This window comes from Falco peregrinus, chromosome 5 (assembly GCF_023634155.1).
Source record: "Falco peregrinus isolate bFalPer1 chromosome 5, bFalPer1.pri, whole genome shotgun sequence".
In the NCBI taxonomy this organism is placed as follows: Eukaryota; Metazoa; Chordata; class Aves; order Falconiformes; family Falconidae; genus Falco; species Falco peregrinus.
This window is the reverse complement of record NC_073725.1, coordinates 16,429,165-16,456,496: the sequence shown is the minus strand read 5'-3', so window position 1 is coordinate 16,456,496 and position 27,332 is coordinate 16,429,165. Positions and strand designations below refer to the sequence as shown.

General features: G+C 46.0%; 3 protein-coding genes across 4 annotated transcripts in view; 1 reads left to right on the top strand and 2 right to left on the bottom strand.

Annotated features, from left to right (window-relative positions):
* The window catches only part of GLB1 (galactosidase beta 1), a 46,597-nt gene extending 33,000 nt beyond the window's left edge, over positions 1-13,597 (bottom strand). Inside the window, exons 1-2 of the mRNA XM_055806888.1 lie at positions 13,463-13,597; positions 1,976-2,145 (exon numbers count right to left, since the gene is read on the bottom strand). Coding sequence (XP_055662863.1) covers positions 1,976-2,145; positions 13,463-13,516 — 224 coding nt within the window. The 5' untranslated portion in view covers positions 13,517-13,597. The remainder of the gene's footprint in view (positions 1-1,975; positions 2,146-13,462) is intronic.
* TMPPE (transmembrane protein with metallophosphoesterase domain) lies at positions 6,318-13,584 on the bottom strand. 2 transcript variants are annotated; one of them, XM_055806889.1, is made up of 2 exons: positions 13,463-13,584; positions 6,318-10,894 (listed from the first exon to the last, which is right to left on the bottom strand). In XM_055806889.1, the coding sequence occupies exon 2, from the start codon at positions 10,803-10,805 to the stop codon at positions 9,489-9,491; it is 1,317 nt and encodes a 438-aa protein (XP_055662864.1). In that variant the 5' UTR covers positions 10,806-10,894; positions 13,463-13,584; the 3' UTR covers positions 6,318-9,488. The 2 variants fall into 2 exon arrangements, with proteins under 2 accessions (XP_055662864.1, XP_055662865.1); XM_055806890.1 differs by lacking the exon at positions 13,463-13,584 and adding an exon at positions 11,717-13,030.
* A 4,598-nt stretch (positions 13,598-18,195) lies between the features above and the next one.
* Positions 18,196-25,273, top strand: CCR9 (C-C motif chemokine receptor 9). Its single transcript, XM_013303066.3, has 3 exons — positions 18,196-19,295; positions 22,019-22,079; positions 22,575-25,273. The coding sequence occupies exons 2-3, from the start codon at positions 22,062-22,064 to the stop codon at positions 23,736-23,738; spliced, it is 1,182 nt and encodes a 393-aa protein (XP_013158520.1). The 5' UTR covers positions 18,196-19,295; positions 22,019-22,061; the 3' UTR covers positions 23,739-25,273.
* Positions 25,274-27,332: the final 2,059 nt, after the last annotated feature.

Here is a 27,332-nt window from a genome sequence, read left to right as displayed (position 1 = left end):
CTTCACAGTCTAACCCTCACTAATCACACCCAGAAGTACACAAGGCAACCGTGCAATCTGCAGGTCAAACAAAACACTGATTTCAAGGCAGGAGAAGGAGAAATAGTGCAACACTCCTGCTGAGCAAAGTAACCTGGCTTACAGAGCCAACACTGCCTGGCAGTCCATAGCACACAGGCAGGCTGTTTTGAAGAGAAGCTCTAAGCCTTCTAATGCTTTAGGAAAGAAAAACAAACATGCTTGGGAATTAGAATCATTGCTTGAAAAGACTATGCCTTACACTTCTTCACCACTCTTCCCTTTTTTTTTTTTAATCTGTGCCTCACCTGTTGTAATTATGTATACAACCAGGTAGGAAAGACAAGAAAAATGGACTAAAGGTTCAGTACACACAACTGAAAGCTGTTTAAACAGTATTATTTTTTTTCAGAGAAGTACATCTAGTTCCCAACCATTTTTCTAAATTTAAACACTCCTGGTGAAATAACATTACTGCAGCTTTTGCCAGTATCTCCAAGACTTTAGAGTGATACAACTTAGGCTGTATTAAGAGGTCATTGTCCCCTCTCACCTCGTCTGCCTTTTGAACAGAGATTACAATGCCCTTGGCAGAAGCAAAGCACGTATGTACTAGGTTTGCATGGCCAGGGTTTGATAGCAGGGGGGCTACAGGGGTGGCTTCTCTGAGTAACTACCAGAAGCTTCCCCCATGTCCGATAGAGCCAATGCCAGACGGCTCCAAGACAGACCTGCTGCTGGCCAAGGCCAAGCCCATCAGCAATTATGGTAGTGCCTCTGACACCTGTGCAATTGCAGCTGGAGAGGAGTGAGACTATGTGAGAGCAACAGCTCTGCAGACACCAGGTCAGTGCAGAAGGAGGGGAGGAGGTGCTCCAGGCACCAGCAGATATCCGCCTGCAGCCCACGGAGGTTAACAGTGGAGCAGATATCCACCTGCAGCCCATGGAGGAACCCATGCTGGAGCAGGGGATGCCTGAAGGAAGCTGTGACTGTGTGGGCAGCCCATGCTGCAGCAGGCTCCTGGCAGGAACCATGGAGTGAGAAGCCCGAGGCTAGAGCAGGGTTGCTGGCCGGGCTTGTGACCCTGTGGAGACGCACACTGGAGCAGCCTGTTCCTGAGGGGCTGCACCCCGTGGGAGGGACCCATGCTGGAGCAGTTTGCTAAGAACAGTAGCCAGTGGGAAAGACACATATTGGAGAAGTTGTGGGGGGCTGTCTCCCGTGGGAGGGACCCCATGCTAGAGTATGGGAAGAGTGAGAGGAGCCGTCCCCCTGAAGGAAGGAGTGGCAGAGACAATGTGTAATAAACTGACCACAGCTCCCCATCTCCCTGCACCACTTAGGGGGAGGAGGCAGGGAATTCAGGAATAAAGCTGTGCCTGGGAAGAAGGGAGGTATAAGGGGGAAGGTGTTTTAAAATCAGTTTTTATTTTCTTATTATCTTACTCTGATCTGATTGGTAATAAATTAATTTTTCCCCAAGTCAAGTCTGTTTTGCGTGTGACAGTAACTGGTGAGTGATCTCCCTGTCCTTATCTTGACCCACAAGCCCTTTGTTGTATTTTCGCTCCCTCGTCCAGTTGAGGAGGGGGAGTGATACAGCAGCTTTAGTGGGCACCTGGTGTCCTGCCACGGTCAACCCAACACAATATAAAACTGTTTTTCAGTTGCCAAAGTTTACAGTCCAACAACTTATTTCAGGTCACATTTGCATCCTGGGTTGTGAAGCAAGAGGTGTTGCTTATCGGCAGGGAAGTGGACTGCTAGCTATAACCTGCCCAGTTGTCCATCTATGCTGTTAAGAGGTCACCCTATCCACCCTTCACTTCTCCAGAGCTTTCTCACCTATTACTTAAAAATTAATAAACCAAGTCACAATGGTAGCATTCCACTTAACTACTACTCATACATCTCCCAGGACTACAAATCACTTTGAAAGTCAACAGCTACTTACGTTTGAATGGCATCAAGTCCTGCCATCTTCATCTTCAACAGGCGGTCTTTCCAGTAATACTGGGGCACCCGTGAGTAGTGAATACTACCTGAGATGTAACGGAAAGGCCTCCCATCCTTGACAAAGCAGTTGCAGCCATAATCAATCCCAAAACTCCTTTGGGGTATATTCTGTGTACAAAAAAAAAATAAAAAAAATTACACAATATAATCTCTTTCTGCCTTGAAAGACATGGAGAACAGTCTACACAAGTCTCTGGATTGTCACAATAGAAAGTACAATGGCATTAAAATTAAAATGGTGAAGTGCTCTCCATTAGCTATACATATAGCCTGCCTGAGCCCAACACCAAAGGACTACAATACATCTGCCAACCACACAACAATAACAGGATTCACTACTACACCAAAATATGCCACATGCATTCTGCACTTTCAACAAGTACGTAGTGCCATCTCTCTACAGTGATACATTTTGCAGCTGCTTACACCAGTACAAATGGTGAGGAATCCATAAGGGGAGACTGGGTGAATGCCAACACTTTGCACCCAATGCTTCAACTTACTAAACTGTTGGAAAATACGATCCTAATTCCAACTCTTACTGCCATGCTCAAGTCTGGAAGCAAAAGCCAGCTGGGAGCTTTTAAGGACCAAAATGCACATTCTAAATACTCCAGAGCACAAATCCATACATGTTTGAAAGCTTAGTTTCTAGTAAGTATATAACTTTGATAGATCAGTCTGGCAAACCGCATACATTTATGTAAGTCATTAAAAAATAGTCATTTTTTGAGGAAGTCCTACTTTCAATACTTTTACAGCAAAGCACACCCAAACCCAGTGGACTTAAAAAAAAAAAAAGCAGGCAAATTAGGAATAAGAGTCCACACTTCCTAGCCATAAGAAAAATACCTTGATTTCAAGAGCATGGGATTACTCCTCAAGCGAGCCTAGTGAGCCTATGATCTTAGCAAAATTTAAGCTACTATGACCAACAGCAGTACTTCCTTTGCTTGTCAAAAAAAACAAAGGAAAAGCAGAAGACCTTTTAAGTGCCTGGCCCTATGTCTTTAAGCACTTTTAACTTTAATTTTTTTATTATTTATTAATTTATTTAAACAAGAGCTTTAACATTTCATATCTTCCATCTCTCATTTATCTTTGGCATCCCTGTCACCAGTACTACTGTTGTCCTCCACACATCACTGAATAGTTGGTTGTTTGTCTTCATGTTCTCTAACTTGGCATTTGCATTTTATCAGATTCATTACTGAGCACATAAAAAAAAAATCCCTTCAATGAAAGTTCAGTACGGATCTAGGAAGTAACATCACTTGACAGCAAATGTAATCAGTTAGTTCTTCATACCTACCAGAAAATAAATCAGAAGTCAGCCAAACAAACCTCAGCATTTATTGGACATTGTAATAGTCCAAATGAAACACATCTTAGAATAGTGTAAATTAAAAGCTGATGAAGCTGGCCTTGTTCCTGAGAAGATAGGCCTTGGTCTGTCCCTTATTGAGAATGGGGCTTAGCAATTAGCAAGTTGATTACATGAAACAAAAGTGATGACATTAGAAAGGCAAGAGAGATACAGACCACCATACAACCCCAGGTGACACATACATACCCCTCCTTACATGAGAGCCATCCACCTTTGGAGGAAATCTGCCCAAAGATTAAGTAGGGATTAACAGACCACACTGTTTTGAAGAATATTCTCACGTAACCACTTCTGTTAACTAGTGAAAAATTTTGTTACAGTACTTTGTGCAACTACAGGAAGAATAAAAGGAAAGGAATGGAAAAACTGAAATACAGCAGGCATGTATAACCATATAACAGCAAGCACTGAGACTCCCGGCCAACAACTGGACACAACTGCCAACCAAGAGCATACTCTTAGTGCAACAAGACAGCAAAAAGGAGCCAGTGCAATGTGTCAAGAGGCCAAAAGAACAAGAGTATAAACTACTAGATGGAGTAAAAAGAAAAAGCTCTCCTGAAAAATTGAGGATGAAATTGAGTCAACATGCCTATCCCTAGACTGTCATTAAATGAAGCGACTGAGCGAGGTAACACTCCACAAACATTTGAAGACTACAAACTCCAAGGAGAAGGAAGACTATATGAAGTTGCAACTGTGATAAAGGCATTTATTCACAGAAAACCTAAAATAAAGTTGTGGAAAATGTCTTCAGTGCACACAGCAATCCAAAACAATCTGCCAACAGTGAACAAGTGAAACTGTCTCCGTGGTGGACATGTAACAACAGATGTGAGAAGATGCAGCCCTGAGCTGGCACGGAAACAAGAACTCAAGGGATTGCCAAGTATTGCATAGCGGAAGCTTTTTAAGCCCTGATTCCACAAACACAGACCCATTCTTAACATTTAACAAAGAGTTCCATCAAAGTTGAAATAAATCTTGACTCAAAAGTATGGACATGCCAGATCTGCACAAAATCAGAACCTTACAGAGCTGAAAAATACAAACCAACTGCTACGGAACAAAAGTAACTTGAAGGTTGGAATTCTCCCTGGGAAATGATGTTGTATAACTCCAGGCTGTTAAACCTCAAATAAATTACCACTGCAGAGGATGCACAGGTATGCCCCACCTGCTTACTTCCCTTTCAATTCAAATATATGTGCCTTTTTGCTGACCTTTAATTTATAACCTGCATCTTCATTCTTGGGCATGCTGCACCAGGATGGAATTATACTGTGTGTATCTCCAAAGGAAACCACTCACCCATAGGAACACCAAGCAGATGCTTCACATCCTTCAGATTTTTCTACTCCAGGGCACTGTGACAAGTCACACTTGTTCAGCACTTCAAAATGATCATGACCACATGAAACTCAGAACTCAGGTGCAGCAAAGCCACACTGAAAGACCATTATCCCCGGAAATAAAGAAGGAGAGTCAAAATAAATTGCTGTTATTTCCCTCTGAAAGAGCATTTTAGCCCCGCCTTTAAACTAACCACATCAAAAGGCCTATGGAAAAGACACAATCCATTTATGGCAGGTAACTGTTGAGAGATGATGAAAGTTCAATCAACTGTTTACATAGCTCTACCCTCAGGGTACAGACACCTCTGGCAGAGAAACAACGCTTTCTTAGAACAATAAAACAATAAAAAGCAGGTATTAATTACGGAAATGGTCATCATTGAACTGGTTACCATTTAGAAGCCACACTTCTAAAGCTGTGACCATAACTGTAAATCACCTTCCTTACACATACATTTTCTGATACGGTATTACTATAGGTGTGAGAAGGAGGAAGCTTCCAGAGTACTTTGTCTGATTCACCTTATTCACTTCCCGCTGTAAATAGACTTCCCTTCATGACCAATTATTCAACATTCCTTTATTGCCAGTGCATGACACTACCCACTGCTCGCAGACCAGGGCTTGCAACAAACCCAAAACAATTCTTATGAATTTGTGTCTGGCTCTATCGCTATCATATACTCATGGTTGTGAATATGTGCAGGAATGAATTCCCTGCATCTTGCAGAAGATGGGGTAGTGGGTCTGCTAGTTTGGTAAGTAGATTCAACAGACTAACTGCAACACATCCTAGAGGATGCCAGTTAATTCATACCACATTGTATTAATGCCCAGCTGAAAACTCAGACCCTTAGAGGCAATGGTATAGTGTTGCATCTTACATGCTCAGAATATACTCACACGAAAAAGGGAAGAGCTACAAAATTTGTCCTTTCTTAAATCAAGTAAGAATTTACTTTTACAACCTTAATGCTCTTTCAACATATTGTAACATGCATGTATTTCAACAGAGGAAAAAAATCATAGCTTCAGCACAAAAAACTATTTAACAGTGGCTAGAATATCTCATTCTCCAAATTCACAGGGCAGGTTTTTTTCTTATTTGGAAGGCAAAGAAATACAGATACAAATCCTCAATGAACTCCTCCACCTAGCATCTTCTATGTGGACCATTCAGGCATAGAACACCCCTTTCTCTACCCCAAAACCTAAGTACCAAAATTCATTTTCTCTTGTTCCTTCTTAGTATCCTTCCTCTGCCCTTGCATTGGTCCTTTTCACTGTACCACATCCTCATCTCCTTAGCCTACACTTCTTCCCCCTAGTAGGCATTAGGCAAATTTAACAGTGGCCTGACCTTTCCCACTTTCCACCATGCCTCACTTAGCAGTGTAAGACCAAGATTTTTCCAACAAAACTAGTCAGATTTATTGTCAGTAGCTTTCTGTGGATAAATAGAATTAGTGTGTTAAAACTATTCAGCATGAACTTCTATAATAAATACTGGTACAAAATAAAAGGTCATTAGAGGCATCTTTCTTGATAAGCAAATAAAGTTTTATTAAATCCCAACATTTAAAGCATTTGTTATACCACAATTTACATACTTTCAAATCCACTCTATACTGATTATATAATGTAAGAAATACAACTTTCACAAAGTGATGATACTATTCTATTTTGATATTATTCTGACAGTGATTAATTCCCCTCCGCAAAGAACCAGCCTTCTATAGGAAGAAATATAAATTAATTTAGTTAAGTTCTCCAGATCAAATACATTACACACACAAAATAAAAGATTTACAAAAAAATATTTTAGATAATTAAGTAGCACAGCAATTTTTTTTTTCATCTGGAGTACCAAACACAGGTCTATATCAGGCAAATTCAAGTCAAACTGGAAGAAGTATAGAAAAAGCCTTGAAGGACAATTAGGGATTGCTGTCTGACAGATTTTAGAAAAGGTAGGTTAATTCCTCTGTTTACCAAAAAGAAAGTCAATCTAGGATACTTTCCATTCATAATTCAAAAAAAAGTGAAATAGGAAAAGGCTTTGAAGTGTTTTGGCACAGGAGGAAAATATTTCAAGTCACAACTAATTACCAAGCAAACAAGCTTTCAGAGGGAGACTTAAAGAAAAAAATTACCAAGAACTAAATTGCACTGGGAGAACTCAAATTTATGAAATGATAATATGACCATGTCTAAAAGGATGTGTATGTGCTCCTGAAAGGATACACAAAGATCTTTCAAAACGGGTACATACAATGTAATGAAGAAGTTATCTATGCACCCCTGGGATGGAAGGACCACTTCAGCCAGGTTTTGCACAATTTGGGCAGAATGAAAAGAGAAATAAAAAGGGTACGGGGAAAAAAAAAGAAAAAATTAATACTAGCAACTCACTGGGAAACTAACACCAGCTAAAATTAGTCCCACAAAAGCCTCCTGATACGGAAATTCACTTAACAATGTCTTCTTAACACAGTAATAACCCTCATCATAACAAAGGAAAAGCTATCCTCCTGGACCCCTGGCCTAGAGGAAACCCTCTGCACTACTAAACCCAGAACAAGGCTTTTAAATGAAGGCATGTTGGTAAATAAACAGAGGGCAACGGGCCATCAAAATTATCTCTACAGCAGACAATTTGACACTACACTACACCACGGATGGGCAAGAACCACAGAAGGACCCCATGCAAGTGGTGGACAGTGTTTAATACATGTGGAAACTTTAAAATACTTAAAGAGATACTATTGCACAAGCATGAAAAGAAAGTATACCCAATTATAGGTGCTGGGAAACAGAAATTATCTAGTCTGACTGGTCTGAAAGACTTCTCCGGCTCTTCCACCAACCTTCCAGTGCACGACACATTTACAGCATTTCTCAGCATTCCTGCGAGCAAAACCACAAGATGTTTGTACAGAGGAACATGACACAAAGCCAACTTAGCAGTTCAAAGCTCTGCCCTGGGCAGGGGCTGAAGGGACTGGATGAAACGAAACTTCAAAATTTCACTTGGAGAAAAACTCAACTTTACAAAGCCTATGGTACTCTTCAAATACACCTCCACACACCTCCTACAAAACTACAACAGGAGTTGCAGACTAAAATATAAGTGTGTCTTGTTCAGCGTCACACAGGAAGGCAGGAAAAGACTGAACACCACAGTTCTGGCCCTGGCACCCTTGGTCTCCCATGTAAGCACTGATCTCTTTGGCCCCACGCTATGTGGGTTTGCCTGAGAGGAACCCGGTACTGGTGAGCAGAAAGGCTGAGCAACGGAAACCCTGTGGCTACAGCTGCAGACTTCAGAGTCAGAATTCCCTGACAAATGTATTGTTCATGGCGTTTCATACAGCAACACTGAGTGGAAGGGGGGGAAGAGAGGAAGACATACAGAGGTAACCTTTCATCAGCCTGGACAATATACACATATTAATTTACATCCTGACTTTCTTATATGAACACAAAGATACGGAAGCAAGAATGTTATTAATATCTTCTAACTTGTCAAATTTTCCAGAATGATATTAATTTGTGCTAAGTCTTTCTAGCAAAGACAGAGAAATTCTCCATCCTTCATTATCCTGTAGCAGTTATTCTGCTATGTGCCTATCAGACAACCAGGACATTGATATGCAAATGCTATTAAGAAGAGTCACCTGCTGCAGAATTGGGGTGTTTTCTTCCTAAAAAGCACACCATTTATTTGAAATATTAACACTTTACACAATTCCAAGCATTAACCTATTTGCATCATTTTCAAATAGTATCGCCTTACTCTTACATGAGAGAAATTACAGAAGAGAAATTAAGCATAAAAAAATTTACAGAATTAAGAGAAAATACACTATTTCAGCTCTGGATTTTGTGCTTTACATCAGGAGGTATTGTATGCTCAGACATCATGCTCAGAACAACAGAAGTTATGTTAATGATGCATCTTCTTTCTCATTTGCTTTGATTACAGCTATTTTCAATAATTACTAGATGCCCAGTTATTCTAGGGAAAATGCTTTCAGAAAGACAGATACTTTCACTCTTTGATATCTGTCTCTCCAGCTTTTTAACCCAAAAAACTGAATTTCAGGAACTGATGCCTGGCAACTTACTGTACTGGTAAGCAGCACAGACTGGAAGCCCTAGCGCATGCTGCGGACAGCTAGCAGGATAGATATCCAGTCTCAATAAACAAAACTTTCTCCTTCCCATAACCCTTGTAGCATAAGGCTTCTACAGTTTACATATACTCAGTGGGCACTCTGTAGTCCCTTTTGCAAGACACGCATGAGTGATTGCACTGCAAGAGATCAGAACTTGACCTGCCTGAGATTTGATAAGGCAGCTGCCTGATGGATAATAAACAGTGGAACATGGAGTAAATGCAGGACACAGATATAATTACTAAACATGCACAGGCCACATTATCTCCATGACATCAGTGTTATCTTTAAATGCAGAACCTCATTAATAATGAACCCAAAGAATTCATTTCTTCAGCATTTTAACATGCCCCTGATTTGTTTCATAGGCCCAAAATCAGTTAGTGTTTTCTGCTCAAACTTAACAGAACCTGCTGAAGTCCACCCCAACACATCTTCTCCAACTTCCCTGAAAATGGATTTGCTTTCAAAGCAGTACAGCTAATATACTGACCAAAAAGGATGGCAGAAGTCTTTCAAACTGATAACTCCTCAAGGAGAACGCAGAATTATCTCTGTTATTTCAGCTCTGCTGCCCAGCCTCATGGGTATTCCAAAGTACATCGTCCCCGGGCTCACATAGACAAAGGTGTTCTGCCCAACTTTGTACAAACCAACAAAGAATGGATTCAGAAGATAAGCTCCAGCATTTAGTGGGAAGATCTGCCCTCCATGAGTATGACCAGAGAGAATTAAATTTATGTCTGGTCTCTCTTGAAGGGCCCACTTTGCTGCAATTGGCTGATGAGCTAACAGCACTATTGCATGCTCACTGCTACAGCCTGTGAGAGCTTTTTTTAAATCCATGCCATGTCCTGAGTAGCATAACACATCTGCTTCAATATCATCAACACCAGCCAAGCAGAACCAGTCATCAGTGCTCTTTGGTGAAACAATCTTCACATTCTCATTATGGAGTGGATGAATGTTAAATGATTTTAACAGCTCAAACCAGTTGCTAACATCTGATGTGTAGTATTCATGGTTTCCTGTGACAAAGTAAGTCCCAAGAGGGGAGTTAAGCTCTCCAAGAGGCTCAACAGCAGGTCGTATGATCTCTGCCTCAGCGTCAGTCAGGTCCCCGACAATCACAGTGATATCTGGTTTTAAAGCCTTAACCATTCTCACAATCATGGCAAGCTTGGTCTTCCCAACTGTAGGCCCGAGATGGATATCTGAAAGCAACACCACTTTCAGATTATTCATTGTTGAGGGCAGCTTGTGAACTGGAACCTCCACTGAATTCACAGTAGGAGGCTGGGAAGCGTTTAACAGCCCGACAACAGTCAGCACAACAGTCAGCATGACTGCCAAAACTGGTTTCATTGCTGTTCTGTTCTTGTTGCTAGTGCCTGCCTTAGCGCCTCTCCCAGCCAAGAACCTGTAAGCCTGCTCTACAGAGCCTAGAGTGAAGAGGAAGAAGATAAGAATGATATAAGCCCCCAGGCAAGTGTAGGCAGCTAAAGAAAAGAAATAGGGCTCTTCCGCAACAAGAAATAGCAATGTAAAGAAGCTTGAATGAGCCAAAGCTAGAAACATGAACACAGCTATTTTCCATGGCATGAAACAGAAGGAGCTGGAAGCTGAAGACCTGGAGAACGTGGTGACTGTGCTTCTCCAAACATGAAGAGATCCTATTAACATGAGTGCATTAGCAAAAAGTGCCATCTGCAGCCTTAGAAGCCAACGCCGTGTCCCAAGATCAAGTTTTTCCGCCAGATAACTGCGTGATAGCATCATGGAGAAGAAAACCACTCCTGCAGCCACTGCAGCCTTTGCTTCAAGGGGCAGTTGCTTGAAGGAGATCATCTTTGCTTCCTGACAGTTTCCTTCTGTTCTGCAGAAGCCTCCAGTAGGCAATAATGTGGTTATGAAGGGATGCCTTGGGTCAACAAAGCCTGCAACCAGGAACCAGTATCAGCCGTTTTAAAATATTACACACATTCCCTTTTTCCCAGACTGCAGCAAAGGACACTTACTTTGCACATACTACCCAAGACACAGGGTCATGCAGAATCACTATCACAAAGACAGAGAGGAGATTTCCTGACGTGGAATAATCACACAACTGAAAACACTGCATACCGGCAGCCCCCCCTTCCAAGCTCCCTGCTTGCCTCCCTCAGTAATTCCCCCTCCACCGCCCTACTAACACATGCTACAGCAGCAGTGAAATCCCCACTGGAATGGGAGCTACCAGTTGCCACTGTGGTCCCAGAAACTGCAGATGATGTATGGGCAGATATCCTTGTCTCCAGTTGCGAGTAAAACTTCCCTAAAGCCTCAAAATCAGTACAGCCAGTGAAACCCACATTGTGTTTTGCTACTTGCCTCCTGCTCACTTCTACATCTACAGTTCCCAAGACTCAACACCTGTTTCAGCATATCCAGGTCTAACAGGATGCAATTAAGTTGAAAAGGAATTAAAAAAAAAAAAATCACATGCTGTGCTCCTTTAAAAGTAAAGGGAGCACTAAGTCTCATGTAGCTCTGTTCCCAGACTGAAAATAAAAAAAGCAAGCATCAGTTCTGTTTGAATTGTACCAGAAATCCCCATTTTGCTCTGTATTTTGCTTAGAGTTCATAGTGTTTCTGTTAATGCCCATTTTTCATATTTCTATTTAAAATAAACCTACTGTTTTATTTTGAACAAAGATGAAAAAGGTTTGGATGGTCTTTCACAACATACAACAGAGAACAAGTTTGAGGTAACAGACTACCTTATTTAAAGCCACGCAGCAGCATATGCTTACTTTCAAAACAGTTCTTGTCTCTCAGTCCACACTTAGCTAGAGAAAAAGTAAGCAACCATTACAGCCAAAAATACCTCAGAACTAGGGCACAAAAGCAACCTTACAGGGCTCTGCAGTGAGCCTGAGCCAAGAAGCCTACAAACCCAAGTTTCCCAGGCTGCTTTATCTGCAGCATTTATTTTCCCAAGCTAATTTAAAAGAATATTAGCACTTCTGTGATGATAGGACCCCATTATATTTTGAGGACTAGACCAAGTTTTTAAAAGATTCCTTCCCACCCACTGCTTGGTCAGGGAACTGTGAGTTCACAGAGAAATCATGCCTGCCAGCCTCTGTTCCTCAAGCCCTCTCAGCTGTTACAAAACTGTTCTTGAAAAACAGTGCTATTTCACACACGTCTCTACAGAAAATAAAGCCAGGAAGATAAGAGGATAAGAAATGCCCTACTGGTTCAAGTCCACAGTTCCTCTAGACACCAGGCCATATTTTGTCTGGACAACAGCAATAAAAACATGCTGTTTAAAGAAACGACACAACCCTGGCCACTGTCTGTGGTCTCCTCCCCACGCAGTCCTCCAGCTGATAAAGCTGCTACATTAGGGATGCCAGAAGGCAAATCCTTGCCCAGTCATTTTCGGATGTCGTTTATAAACCTAACATATTCTAATTAGGCTAATACTTTTTAAAAATCTGTTAAATACCGTCTACTTCTACAATCCCTCATAGCAGCAACTTCCTGAAATTTGCTACATAAAGTATTTCATGTGTTTTAAACTACTAAATCCACCAAGTGTCCCTCTTCTAATACTGCCAGCTTTGGTGAGTATAGACTCTCTGCTCCTCTCACCCACCACCTTCAGAATTTAGTAAGGTGCAGCCCTTAAGCCGCCACCGCCCAGAGACCATACCTACGGTGGCGACCCAGCCTTCCCTTTGATAAAGGTCTCCCATGAGGCTGCACTGCTTTTTGCACAGCTTTAACCACCTCTGCACTATTCAGCTGCAACAGCAATCGAGATAACACTAACACTGCTTCAAACCCAAGCCGCTGGCGACAAGGCGCGGCTCCACAACAACTGTGAAGACTGTGAAGGATTTGCCCAGGCCGCTGGCTCGGCAGCGGTGCGGCGTCACACTGGACAAGCAGCAAGAGAGTCGCTGCCGAACCTGGGCAGAACAGGAAAAACTCCTCTCCCTCCTCTCGCACACCACAGGAAGAACAAGCTTTCCCGTGGGATCTACTAATGGAGTGACGGCATAAGGTAACTGCAGCTCGATTCGCCCCCCACCGCCGCCACGGGTGGCTTTGCGAGGCCTTGCAGCGTTTCTCAGAGCGGAGCCTGAAGGGCGGAGGGCGCAGAGCCGGCAGCCGGCCTCAGCCCGCACCTCCGCAGGCAGCGAGCCCTCGGTCACCCCCCGACGGCGGCGGCCCCCTCAGCGCGGCCCGGCGCGGCGGGAGCGGGCAGCCCGCTGAGGGGAGGGAGCCTCCTCCGCCGCCACCGGCCCCGCACGGCGCCCCCGAGCCGCCGCCGCATTAAAAACGCACCGAAGTGACTCGCCTTGCCCCGGGGACGAGAGGAGGCCCCTGCCCCCCGCAGCCGTGCCCGCCCGGCGGCCCCCCGCGCCCCTCAGGGCTCGGGGCCGCCCCCCGCAGCCCCCCGGAGCCGCCGCCGCCGCCGCGCGGGTACCCTCCGAGGGGGGGAGGGGACTCACCGCCGCCCGGAGGAGCCCCGCCAAGCCGGCCAGCGGGAGCAGGAGCCGCAGCATGACGGACGGCGGCGGCCAGCCAGGAAGCGGCGGAGCGGGCGCTCCTCAGCCCACCGGCCCGCGACACGGCGGCGTCACCTGACTGGCCCGGCCCGGCCCGGCCCGCCCCCCGCTGCCTGGGAACCGCCGCGCGCAGCGCGCGCCCCGCCCCTTCCCGCCGGCGCCCGCGGCCCCGCACCGGAGCTCTGCCCGCCCCGCCTCGCTCCGCCTCCCCAGGGCACCACACGGCTCCGGCCGGCCCCGCGCGGGGACTCGCCCCGGCTCCCCAGAGGGGACGAGGGAGGCCCCCCGCCACCCGGGCGGGCAGAAGGGGCCGTACGGCCCCGCCGGCCCCAGGGGCTGGAGGACGCGCCTCCAGCGCTCCGGGCCGGCAGCAGCGGCGCGGCCACCGCGGACCACGACGCCGGCGGGACGGGGTGGAGGTGGGAGGCGGTGCCACGGCCAGTCCGGCCCCGGGCGCCGGCGGGCTTTGGGAGGGGGGCGGCGGAGCCCAGGGCGAGAGAGGAAGGGGCAAAGCCCCGAACGGGAAGGGGCCGGTTCACCCTCCTGGCCGCCAGGGGGCGCTGCTGGCTGACACTGAGCCTGCTGCTGCCTGCCAGCACCCACAGACCCCCTCCTGCAGGGGCGCTCGCCCCCCCCCCCCCCCCCCGCTCCCAGTTCGTACCTGCACCCAGCACTGCTCCATCCCCGCTGCAAACTCGGCATTTGTTCAATTTCACGCCAGTGACGATTGCCCACTGCTCCGGTCTATCTAGATCCCTCTGCAAGGTGTCCTGTCCCTCAAGAGAGTCAACAGCACCTCCCGGTTCGGTAGCATAAGCAAACTTGCTAATGGGGCGTTCAACTCTTGCTTGAGTTTTTACACTAACAGATTGTTAATAAAAATACTCAGCAGAGCTGGCCCTAGGATTGAGTCCTGAGGACCACCACTGGTGGCTTGTCTCTAGCCAGATGTAGCCCCAATTCACTGCAACCCTCTGAACCCTGCCCTTCAGCAGCTCTCTACCCAGCATACCATGAACCTGCTAATCCCACGGCTGGACAATTTGTCCGGGAGGATGCTGTGAGGGACACAAGTATCACAAGCTTTACTAAAACCCAGAAAAAGAACACCCACCACCTTCCCTTCATCCACTAGCCAGGTGAAATGTCAAAACTTATAAACTTACTGAAATGTCAAAACCATTTAAGAGGGAAATAAATTTAAAAAATGTGAGATAAGAATCCACATTAGTATATTTCTGATGTACTTTCTCCCCACTCTTCCTGACTTGTTTAACACAGTGAGGCAGAGACATAATATAGAGCTTTTCTTTTAACACGATCACTAAGGATTACAAAGTAAGAATAGACATTTGACAGTTAAATTAGGGAACATTTGCAAAGGACATGCCTGTGATCCTTTAAGGTGACTCAGCTGAGTAGCTGGATTCTGCTGACTACCAATGTGAAATCAGTTTCTGCTGTCACAACTGTCATTCAGCATTACCACGTTACCAATCTCTTCAGCAAAAACAGTGATAATATTGTGTGTGCTGACATCATTTACTGAATGAAATATTAATCCTCCTTACTGGAAATTAGGTTTGGTCCTGTAAAACATTTCAATAAATAAAGTTATTAAAACATATGTCTAACTAGGATGGTCTGATGCAGTTTAAAGTGGTGAAGCCAAAATACATTCTCTTGAGTAAATGAAGGACTGGAACAACTGTGCAAAATTGATTTTGAAAAACTTGTGGCTAGACTGTTCTTTGAGAATTTGAGAAAATGAGAATGCATCACATTCAGAAAAACATATTCTAGCCCAAAAAGAACACCTAAGCCATCTGTCATGGTTTAACCCCAGCCAGCAACTAAGTACCACACAGCTGCTTCCTCACCCCCCACCCCTGGTGAGATGGGGAGGAGAACTGAAAAAGGTAAAAGTCATGGGTTGAGATAAGAACAGTTTAATAATTGAAATAAAGTAAAAATAATAATAACAGCAACAACAATAACAATTGTAAGGAAGAGGAGAGGGAGAGAGAGGAGTAAAACCTAAGGGGAAAAAAAAAAGTGATGCACAGTACAGTTGCTCACCCCCTGCTGACCGATGCCCAGCCAGTCCCCCCAGCAGTGATCGGTGGCTCCCAGCCACCTCCCCCCAGTTTATATACTGTGCATAACATTCTATGGTATGGAATATCCCTTTGGCTAGTTCGGGTCAGCTGTCCTGGCCACGCTCCCTCCTGGCTTCTTGCACACCTGCTCACTGGCAGAGCTTGGGAAACTGAAAAGTCCTTGATTTAGAGCAAGCACTACTCAGCAACAACTCAACCATCAGCGTGTTATCAACATTATTCTCATACTACATCCAAAACACAGCACTGTACCAGCTACTAAGACGAAAATTAAGTCTATCCCAGCCGAAACCAGGACACCATCTAAACTGAGAGTTCTGTAATTCACAGATTTCAGCATCATTAAAAAGGTCAAATATGTCTTTCTCAAAATACCAAGTCAGAGAGACAAGGCTTCGTGACCAAGGTAGCCTGGTTCCCTGCAGGGGCATCTAACCCTGTGTCTGCCATGGCGAACTTGTGTGACAGCAGGGAGGGAGTCAGACCTGTGTCATTGCAGGTGGCTTCTGGTTGCTCATACCTCGCTTTCTGCAGACCCAGCATGTTATGCCTGGGATCAGATTCACAGGAGTGCTGCCTGCGCTTCCACCTGCAACCAGGTCCGTTGGGGGCACGTTATCAAAATAAATAAAAAAGAGAAATCAAACCAGGCAGGTCTTACACATCTCAAAATTTACATCTGAATTTGCAAACACTCTTGATCATTGTATTGACTGTCTACACGAACTGAAAATGGGAATAAGAGCGTCCTTTATTTTGCTCTGTACGGAAAGCCCCGGGAAACCCTGTGTTTAGTCTACATAAGTAAGTAACCTGGCTGAAAGTGCATTATTGGTGGAATAAGAAATGCTGAAAAGATCTACAGAACCATACTTTTGATTTGCAAAGTGTTTGCGAGTGCCTAGTATGGGATGATACTATGCAGGGTCATCTTTGCTGGAAGATATCAGAGACTACTCAATGGAGAGAAACTCTTGCTCATCAGGAATAGCGCTGGTGCTTTGCCTTGCCTCACCGCGCAGAAACAAGGAACAGATGAGGTGACTTGTCAGGTCCAGTCTTATATTCCTAGGACTGGCCTTAAGTGTTTCGATCTATAGAAAGTTTCTGTGTAACATGATTCGCTTGCATACGAGAGGCACTGATCTCACCGAGTGCAAATAGCCTCCTCACAGAGGACAGTGAATCGCAGCCACAGCCTCTCCTAAACAGACCTATGGAGGGGTTGTTGAACCTGTGAAACAGCCTGTTTGTAGAGAAGCAGGTTAATGCTTAAACACCTAGGGAGAGGAAAATAGGTATATTAAAAGACAAATTTAGCGCAAGCACAATGCCATTCTCACTGTGAAAAAAGGAAGCTTCTCGGTCAGCCTCAGCAAAGGGTGTAACCCCAAGTTTTGTTCTATTTCTGCAAAACCTTGCCAGCATCTGATCAGCCCATCAAGCTGAGTACATCTCTGCCATTAGTACATGCACTAAATGAGTAGCTCAAAAAATCATTGCCAAGTTATGCTTAAAATTAAACACCCTAAAATTAAAAAGAAGATATATAAGAAATGCTGGTGATTTTAATTTTAGCGCACGCTTTAAACAAACAAAAAAACCCAACCCAAAACCAAAACAGTGTTACACTTGCAAGTTCTCTTGGTGAGCACGAAAGCAATATATTTGTAAGGAAAACAGACAGAGATGCTCTAGTTTTGTAATTATATGAGCTGGAGGGAAATCACAAGTTATCCTATGACACGTGCTGGTATTGCAAGAACAGACTGCACCATCTCCAGTTTGGTTCAAAGCACATTAACTGTGGATAGCACTGAGCAAGGATGCAAATAGGGAACCAGTTGGGCAGGAATTTTTCAAGATTTGTAAGGTTCACACCATTCTCCTGCTTCTGTTCCCACTGTCAGGGGCAAAAATGTTGTCAGTGAGACTCAATGAATAGCACGTGGCAGAAAAGTAACAAACAGGATGAGCAGCTGCCCATGTTCTGATCTGGAGGTTTATCTGTCCAGGGACTTTCAGAACCATGGAACTGGCTGTGTGAAGTGGGTAGTGTGAAGTTATAACTTTGCCTCTAGGGAGAATGAAACTAAGTCTAATTAAAGTCTCTTAAATCCAGAATGTGAGGGCTCAGATTCGTGGAGGAGAGACTAAAGGATGTGGAGATCCGTTGCATCAGGGACTTTGCCCATGGGCATGCCTCTACCCTGCTACAGTTAATGTAGCTCTCCCAGCACTGTATCACCTTGCATTACACCAAGGGCCAAACTAGCTTGAATTAGGGGCAATTACCATGGGTCTGCTGGCAGGCAGCTATCTGCCATGCTGGAGTAACTTGTGCCAGAATCCAGAAGCTACGCGCATGCTTTCACACCTGTGCTTTCCTTAGATGGTGCCCTGGGGTCCAGCTGACAGCTGCTCCCCCCCCTCTCTTTTTCTAGCCAGAAGTTCAGGAGGTGAGAGGGGCCACATGCCGTACAGAGGTATCATTGTATACAAACCCACACCTGTTTCAGGAAGAGTTTCAGGATTACAAGTAATTATTAAAGCTATAAAGACACATTCATGGGGATTTTGCGGTTGAGTGTGAAGCACCTTGGGCTCCTTGGCCTTGGAAGGGGATGCTGGAGCACGATGCCACGTGACAGCTGAGCCCAACCCAAAACCTAGCCTGAATCACTGTTTTCTTCATAATTGAACTGAGCCTGAACTGCAATTTGGAAATTTTCTTGAACTGTGAGTTGAACGAGCATCGGTCACAGCTGAACACCATCCAGCATTTAAGCAAAACCCCAAGGTGCTTGGACTTCCTGCAGAGAGGGGAATTTAAATCACTGTAATTTGCATGCCAGCTTGCCAGGAAGAAGACATAAGATGTGCGAGTTCATATATTTATTAACCACTTCTCACTGTCTTCCTCTTCAAAACCTTTCCTGCCAGACTCCTCTCGATAGCTGTTGGCTAAGACATGTCACCAGCAGGGACTTCATGCAACTGCCTGCAGTCCTGCCCTGGGTCTCTCCAGCTTCTGCGGCAGGAATAGCTTGGTCTTTCCTCTTGAAGGTGGCACACTTTCATTTTGCTGTTGCTTGCAAAGCATCTGGTGTTGCAGGGCATCACACAGACCCTGTGATTCCAGCCCCCACTTGCAGCTTTGGTGGGCAGCCATGGGGAGCTGTGTCTGTGGGCCAGCTCGGAGCAGGCAGGACTAGACCTGGCTCCCCACTTCTGTCCCAGCCTCCCCAGGGGACACTGGTGGCTCCCCAGACAGACTCAGTTCTTGTCTGGGAATAGTTTTTTTTCCCCAGTGAAAGTGTTTTCCAGCAGGACACAGCTATACTGGGAGCAGCTTCTGATTTGCCCTGTGCTAGATGATGCACATGAGCAGAAAAATGATCTTCCCTTTACTATTGAAAGATCTTGCCAGGAAAAAAAACAAAGAAATAATAAAAAAAGAGAAGATTGCCATCTGTGTTTGAAACACCTAAACCATGTAAACCACAGAGAAAACAGCCTGTGACAGGTCTAGTTAGGCTGGGATCCTGGGAGCACACACCCACCTCAACCTACAAAAAGCCCAAAGCTTAATTGTGGGTGCAAAGAGCAAACACTGGGTACGACATCTGGGCTGACCCCCTGCGGCAACTGTCCTGGTGAGTCTCCTCCTCTGTTATTCATGTCTGTCTTTCCCACATGTAGCCTCCATAGAAAGGAAACCAAATTAAAAATTGACTTTTTTTCTTAAATTTTTTTTTTTAAAAAAAGCTCACTCGCCATTGACCTCACCCAGTAACAATGATCTTTTCGATTGCAGTTTACGGTAGGTCTGATGGCTGAAAGAAAATAACATAAAAAGCCCCCTGGGGATGCGCAGCTGTGCACCCTTTGAGCAGATGCTACAATGACATTTTGGAAACGGGTACTGGGGAGAAATCCGTAGCTCACTGCCTGCCTGCTGCTGGCCACAGCCACCTCTGGGTTGTATGTGGCAGGTCTCAGCCTTGATAGCCAGATTTTGCGCTGTTGTGATGGGGATGAGGCTCTGCTGGTTTGAGATTTCAGCTCGCTGAGGAGTCTCTGAGATCAGGAGTCACAGCAGGTGGAGCGCAGCAGGTCTGACATTGCTATGTAGCTGAGGATGAGTCACACGCTTAGTGCAGCAATTCCTGAAACCATGTTTTTCCCCCTAAAATCGGCAAAAAGGGATCAAATGAATTTTGATTAATAAGCACCCTCTCTGCACCTCCTGGGACATTCTGTTGCTTGTCAACTTTTAGCGTACTATGAAGTTCACCATAGGAAAAAATCAAGTGCTGGCTAGAACATCTGAAAGCTCATTGTATCTGAGCCCACATGATTGTTATTATTAATATAACCCGTAATAAGTGCAGTGGTAATGACAAAGCAAAACAAGGTGGCCACTGTGGTTAGCACGCTGCCTCTTCTGTGCTGTCAGTGAGGCCATGACACTTTGCTCCTCAGGCAGCAGGAATCCAGCTTGGCTTTTGGCTGTCCCTGTATTTAGGGTGATGTGCACGAGCCTGCCTGTGAGGAGGGGGCCGGGGTGGTGCAGCCTCGCTGCCTGCACCTGGCAGGGTTGGTCGCCCCTCCAAGACCCTGCTGCACCCACTCTGCTTCCTGGGCTGGAGCCAGATGGGGAAGGGGACAGGGACAGGGACAAGGACAAGGAAAGCCCCTTGTGAGACTGTTGCTACCGGAGTTTGTTGTATTGAACTGTGGCTGGGAGAGGCGCATTTTCTGCTTGTTTCAGCAGACCTGTCCAACATCATTTGTGTATGCATGGCTATAACTGGTCTTAATTTCTACACATTAGGACTTACATGTTGTTTGTCTGACTTATAAGCACTATATAGGGGGGTTCTTTCCGTCTGCTTGCATATTTTTACCAGTGTTAATTCTGTGCCATGCTGTAGCATTAGTATGCTTTGGCCATACACTTTCCTTGGTTGTCTGCTTTGAAAGGAAGTAAAAGAATAAAAATATAGTTTGACTTTTCTGCATCAGAAATTCAACTACTATGCACAGGGTATACGGGGCATCATTAAAAGCCAGATCTGAGTTTTTGTCTGTGCTTGAAACTCCAGGCACCAGCATAATTCTGCATACCTTGATGGAAAATTTAAAAACTAAGAACACATATTTATGACTGGTTTTATTTCTTCAACCTATTTTTAAGCAAAAACTCTGTGTTTAGACTCATATTCTTTTATTGCAAAGATCTCATGCTGCCTACTTTGCTCCTAAGTAACTCACATTCATTGAAGTTGCTTCATAAAGATAAAAAATGGAAGGATTAACCCCTAATTTGTGCTTTCTGAACACAATCATTTCTAAATAGATGAAAACAACTGCATTAAATTTTTTTTTACCAGATTCTGAAGCCCTGCAAATATTTGCTGCAAGTGTTCACTTCACACCAAGAACAGGCAAAGGGATCAAAAGCAGTTCGGGCCAGAGGGTGCCACAAACAGACATGGCTGCAAACACACTCGCCGGCCCTAAACGTAGCTGCTTACAGCAAACTGGCTTTGCTGATGAACAGGGCTAACTCAGCACCGACATCCCGAGGAAAGATCTGTGCTAGCTGAAGAAAGGTCCCAGGTAGTGCCGACAGGACCCACCTCACGTTGTCCCCAGGCTTCATCCCCAGGCTCTAGCACAGGCAGGCTGGTGCAGAACATGTTGAATACTCAGGAGCATCTGACTTGTGTCGAGCGCACCAGGCTCAGCTACCTTTTGTGGTGGTAGACTGACTTGAAAAGCAGTCTGCAGCAGGAGAAACCTGTATTTTCAGGTTTACTGGGGCATAATGAACGGCTTTTCAGGCCAACATCAATGAAAATTGCACTTAAACTCACAGATAAGATGTGATAGTCAGACATTATCAGCTGCTACAGAAGATGCAAATATTTTGACACTGCAAACTACTACTAAAGGCAGGTATGTTTCCTTGTTAGTTGCTAGACAGCTTAAGAGATAGATTTCATTTATTCTCATGGATCTTTTGGAAGATACGGCGCTTTCACATTTTCACATTACTTTCTTTTTTAATGTGTGCACTGGGGATTCTACATCTTATTAAAAATGAGATTTCAATGACTCTAGTATGTCAAAGGCCTCAATCAGCATGGTGCTATAGAGAAGCCAAAGACCTAATACAGGCTAAATTTGTAAAATGCAAACAGCTAAATAATTCAAACCAACGACATTAATTTCTGTATAGTTTGTTTGTCTCCCAGCCAGACTGGTTTCAAAGGGTTGAGGTGTTTTATTAAAATAAGAACAATAAGAAGAAAACAGTTCTACTTCAAAGCTGTTTCAAATCAGTTGGGTTTCCCCCATCTTTCCTCTTCAGGTTACAGAGCTGCCTCCAAGACTGAGTAAAAATCTGGCTGAAGATGGCAGTTGCAAGCATAGTGAGTATACAGCTATGCTGTTGTGTACATCTCTGTTTTTCTTTCCCCTCTCTTTGCCTCCATCAGTTTTCTGCCTCTCTTGAGCCAATGATGCTATCCTACCATAGCAGTAACACAGAGCCTTCTTCCCCACCTCTTTTCAAAGTGGGGATTTTGCATTTTACTGGGTATTTGAAGCTGCCGAGCCAACAGTGTTTTGAATGATCTGACAGAAATAATGCTCTCACCACCTGCCATTTTAATAACTGAAGCTTGCTGGAGGTGGTGAGCTGCTGTTTTGTAAAGAGTTTGTTGCTCAGCAGGTCATTTTTATGTCTTTGCTGTGCCACACACTTCAAACAATCTGAAACGTGCTGTGTTTTGCTGGCAGCCTTTGTTCTTTCCCATCTAAAATAGAATATATTGGGGATCTTCAACTATATCTGGTGGAGAAGGGCAAATTTATTCTTTACTGAGCCACCTCTCAACACACATTTACTTGATGTCCCATTGCAGGTCACCCACCCTAGCAAGACCAGCCTGGATTACTACAGGAATGACAGCGCGGTGCTGTCCCTGTATGGAAACCCTGTGAACGACACAGACTTCATGTGCAACAAGAGGCAGGTCAGGCAGTTTGCTCGAGCCTTCCTGCCAGTGTTTTTCTGGCTCATCTTCTTGGTGGGCACAGTGGGAAACGCCTTGGTCATGCTCGTCTATTGCAAATACCGCTTCAGGAGGAGCATGATGGATCGGTACCTGGTGCATCTGGCCATTGCAGACCTGCTCCTCCTTTTCACCCTCCCTTTCTGGGCCAAGGCTGCCTCTGATGGCTGGATCTTCAAGAACTTCATGTGCAAACTTGTCAACAGTATGTATAAGATCAATTTCTATGGCTGCAGCTTGTTTCTAACCTGCATCAGCTTTGACAGGTACATCACTATTGTCCAGGCAACAAAAGCTAAAACTTTTAAGCGAAGGCAGCTCCTGCACAGCAAACTCATGTGCTTGGCTGTTTGGCTGATGTCCATGAGCCTGTGCATCCCAGAAATCATGTACAGCCAAAGCATGCGGGTAGGTGATGTAACAGTTTGCAAAATTACATACCCACCGAATGTCAGCATGACCTTCAGAGTTACTGTCCTGGCCTTGAAAGTCACGATCGGATTCTTCCTCCCGCTCCTAGTCATGGTTATTTGTTATGCCCTTATTATCAACACTCTCCTGCAAACCAAAAGATCCCAAAAGCAGAAGTCACTGAAGATTATCATCATGATCATCACTGCTTTCCTCCTCTCTCAGTTCCCATACAATATTGTTTTGCTGGTCAAAACCATCAGCACTTATGCCAGGGTGGTGTACAACTGCCAGGCCGCCAACCAGCTGGACATTGGGCTGCAGGTCACCCAGAGCATTGCCTTCCTCCACAGCTGCCTCAACCCCTTCCTCTACGTCTTTGCTGGCGAGCGATTCAGGACAGCACTGGGCAGGATGATGCAGAGCAGCAGCTGCTGGCGGAGCCGGGGCCAAGAGCAATGCTCCTCTGCCTGCAACAGCCAGGAGCACAGCTCAAACTGGTCCTTTGCCATGCTGGGGACACGGCGCGTGAGGAGCTCCCTTACCCTCAGCACCCACTTGACCTCCTCTGCTACGCCCCCTCCTTGCCAAGTCCTTTTGTAAGGTAGTTCCCCCACTTCTCCCCTCCAGAGGAGCACCAAACTCTTCGGAAACCATCTGTATACCCCAAAGACTGTCCCAGAGGAATGGGGAGCGCTGGGGGCTCCTTACATGCCCTGTCCTCACCGTGTGGGAGCCAGCTGGGGCTTGCTGGCTGAAAGGAAGGGAAACCTTCTGCACAGGGCAGCAAATGGAGCAGTACTTGCCGTACTGAGGACAAAAGCTATCTTTGTGGCAGCTGTAAATACCCAGCCCATCTGCAGCTCAGACCACAGCCTGAAACAACAAGCCTTGCAGGGAGGCAATAAAACCGGCAGCAACAGAGGCAGATGAAGCAGGATGAACCACCCATCCCGTCCGTAACACGCAGCAGGAGGGGGTTCAGCCTTCATTTGTGTTCCAGCCATGGTCTCCGACAGAGGCGGCCAGGCTTGGGAGCGCTGCCCGCTCCTACACCAGATGCCCCCGCCCCCATAAAAGAGAACAGCCTTTGGCTCCTGCACTGGTTTACAGCAGTAGGCAAATGCTGCTCTCTGTGCCCGTGCAGACGCAACTCTGGTTTGCTGTACAGGTGGTTCTTCTTGCAAAGCAAAGCCCATCGTTCATGTTCATAAAGTGCTCGTTGCAGAATTAGATCTATCTTTCTCCTGTGTTTTAGCTGTATACAATTTATTTGCTATGGCTCCTATTTTGATACTAGAAACAAATCACCTCACAATAAAAATTTGAGGGTGCCAGAGACACTGAGTTGTCTGTCCCGGGGATATTTGCCATATGGTGCAAAACTGTAATAAACCAGAATGCAAAAACCAAACCCATGATTCAACAGACTGCTGGTTGCACGCTGATTTCTTTGCTAACGGTGAGAAAATATATTTAGCTTGGGGACAGTAAGACAGAGAGTAATTAAGCATCAAGCCTAATGTGAATGAAATTTGAAGTGAGACTTCAGGTTGATGGAGGCAGCAGTTCCCAAAAGCAGTGTGCTGTAATGCGTCCCGCAACTTCTATAGGGCTTTCAGCGAGCCGGTGTTGGTGCCCAAGGCTGCAGGGCATCGCAGGGCTGTCCCCCCTCCCTCGTCCCCTCTCGGGGCCATGGCATCACCTGACCTGCCCAGCCGCAGCCTGCACCTCCCAGTCTTCAATCGCAAGGTGTAGTGCTCAGCAGATTTTGTTTTAAATAATCACGTTTAACCTGTTCTGCCTTCTGGCAATTATTTCTTGCAGGAAGAAAGTGTTTTCTTTGTGCATTAATCATTAAAGCATGTCAATAAACACAAGCTTTCTGCAAGGTTTGGCACTGCTTTTCTAGCCAATACAGTACATCTGAGCAGATGGTGTTCTATTTTCATATACTTCGATTAATGAATTTTTAATTTTTTTTTTACCTTCTCCTTAGGGAAGAAAATGGTGAAAGATTATGTATTTTTTCACTGTATGTGTAAGAAGGGTTTGGGGGAGCTTTTGCAATTTGTGTTGAGCTCAATGCAAACGGATGCTGAAATTCTGTTAAATAAAGGCACTGCCAGATACACTGAGGGGATGGACTGGTTGTTTCTTGCCCACATGTCCTTCCCAGGTTTGGCTCTGTACACGCAACCTGTTTCCAACGACAGGATTTACCTCTCCCAAAAAAGGCCAAAGGAAAACGTTGCTAACAGGGTTTACTTCACATCTGTAACCCCTGGGGTGTGAGAGCCATGGCTGAGGACCCCGCTAGCGCCAGAGCGGGTTTAGGCTCCTGAGGCGAGGGGTGGGGTGCAGTTTTGGGAGGAAGGGCAGGTTTCTGAGGGCAGAAGGAGGGAGCATGCCGGGGGCAGGCGCTTCCCCACAGCAGCTGAGCTCCACGACACCTTCCCAGGGCTGGGGTGAGGGTGCTCCTACCCAGAGGGTCCTCCCGGCCCCAAAGGAGCCCTGGAGTCATGCAAACAAGCAAACAAGCATGCAAACTTCAGCTGCTGCTGACCCATGGGCCTGCCCGGAGGCCTCGAGCTCCCCTTCCCTGCACAGCATCCCGCCGGCCCCAAGAACTAGATTTTTGGGGACTTCTCAGAGAAGGTAAAAGCTTCTTCACTCGATGAAATGTGGTGGGAAATTTTCTTGCTTGGTTAGCAGGTGAAACTGTTGAGGGTGGTGAAACTGCGATGAACTTTCAGCAGTTTGGGGTGGTGGGGTTGTCCTCCGGTCACACACATCCCGCTCTGAGTCAGGCTGCTCACCGCAGGGAGCCGGGGGACCAGCCCCCTGGGGCAGATTTGCCCTCACCGGGCTGTCCCACCAGGGCTGCTGGCAGCCCAGCAGCTGCTGCTGGCTTCCCAGGTTGCTGGCACTTCCCAAACTTAGTATTGCCTCCCCTGCCCCATGGCCCCTCACATCTCCCGTGGGATGTTGCCTGAGCCTTACCCACAGCTCCAGCAGCATGTTCACCAAGCAGTTGCTGGAAGCCCTGGGAGAGGCCTGAGATCTACAGCTCCCCTACCCTCTCTTTAAGGCAATTTGTTCCCAGATGTTCCCAGTTTTGTGTTGCTGTCTCCTCTGCTGTCCCTTTTCTTTGAAGGAGCAGCTTGGCTTGCCTCTTCCCTAAGCACTCGTCCCCCCGGAGACCCTTCATTTTGGCTCCTAGTCCCCATCTGAGACTTCTGAGAGCCAGAAGCGTGCCAGGACCTGAGATTTTACCCAGGCAGGAACCAGACCAGACATGCCTGCTGGCCTAACACGCTCAAACTATGCAAAGGCTGGAAGCCCCACCACAGCAGGGACAGTAGCTTCAGGTTGTCATTGATCTGCTGTGATGAAGGGCTCAGAGGTAGCCACAACCACAGCGCAGGCAGTCACGTAGCCTTGCACTAGCCTGCTGGTGGTGCAAGGAGAGGAAGCTGGGAGAGCCGATGAGAAACTTTCACTCTCTGCAGGCAAACCCGCCTTCCTGCTGCCTGCTCCTGCCTGAGAGACGTGCTTTATAGAAGTGCCTCTTCCAGAGAGCAGAAAAGCAACAGAAAGGTGTGAAAGAATCACACTTAGAGCTGCGAGCATCACTGAAGTGACAGTAGGCAAAGTCGACCAGGTGTTGATGCTCTGAAACCAGAACCATGGATCAGAGTTTGGTATGTGCAAACCCATCATTTCCAAGTATGGTCTGGATTGATTATCCATCATTTAACTGACCAGAGGCCTTAGTCCCAGTTCCCCCAAGTGCTGCCTGATTTTTTCAAGCCCTCCTGGGCCATATACATTTTAAAACCTTATATTTGGACTTCAAAGCATCCCTGTGACATTTCAAGGACTAATGGAGAGGATACCACTGTTTCATGGCAGCTTCACATGGCACCCACAGTAGAATGTCATACTGGATGTGCCAAGGCCAATTCTTGGGGCACAGGCCAAGAAACAGGTGGGTTAAGAGCCGACATAAGGCAGCGCCAGGGCAGGGAGAGCCTTGCCCCTGGCATCAAGGAAGGGAGGAGGTATTGTCCAGTACGACAAAAGATGGATTACTGGAGATGTACACAAAGGCTTTCAACAGCTACAGCCTCTCCTGCAGAGCTGTTGTACAGCAAGGTACAGTCACTTACATGTGCATCAGGTATATGTAAAACT

Coding starts and splice junctions, on each gene's coding strand:
- TMPPE (XM_055806889.1), bottom strand. CDS start 10,805: ATGATCTCCTTCAAGCAACTGCCCCTTGAAGCAAAGGCTGCAGTGGCT.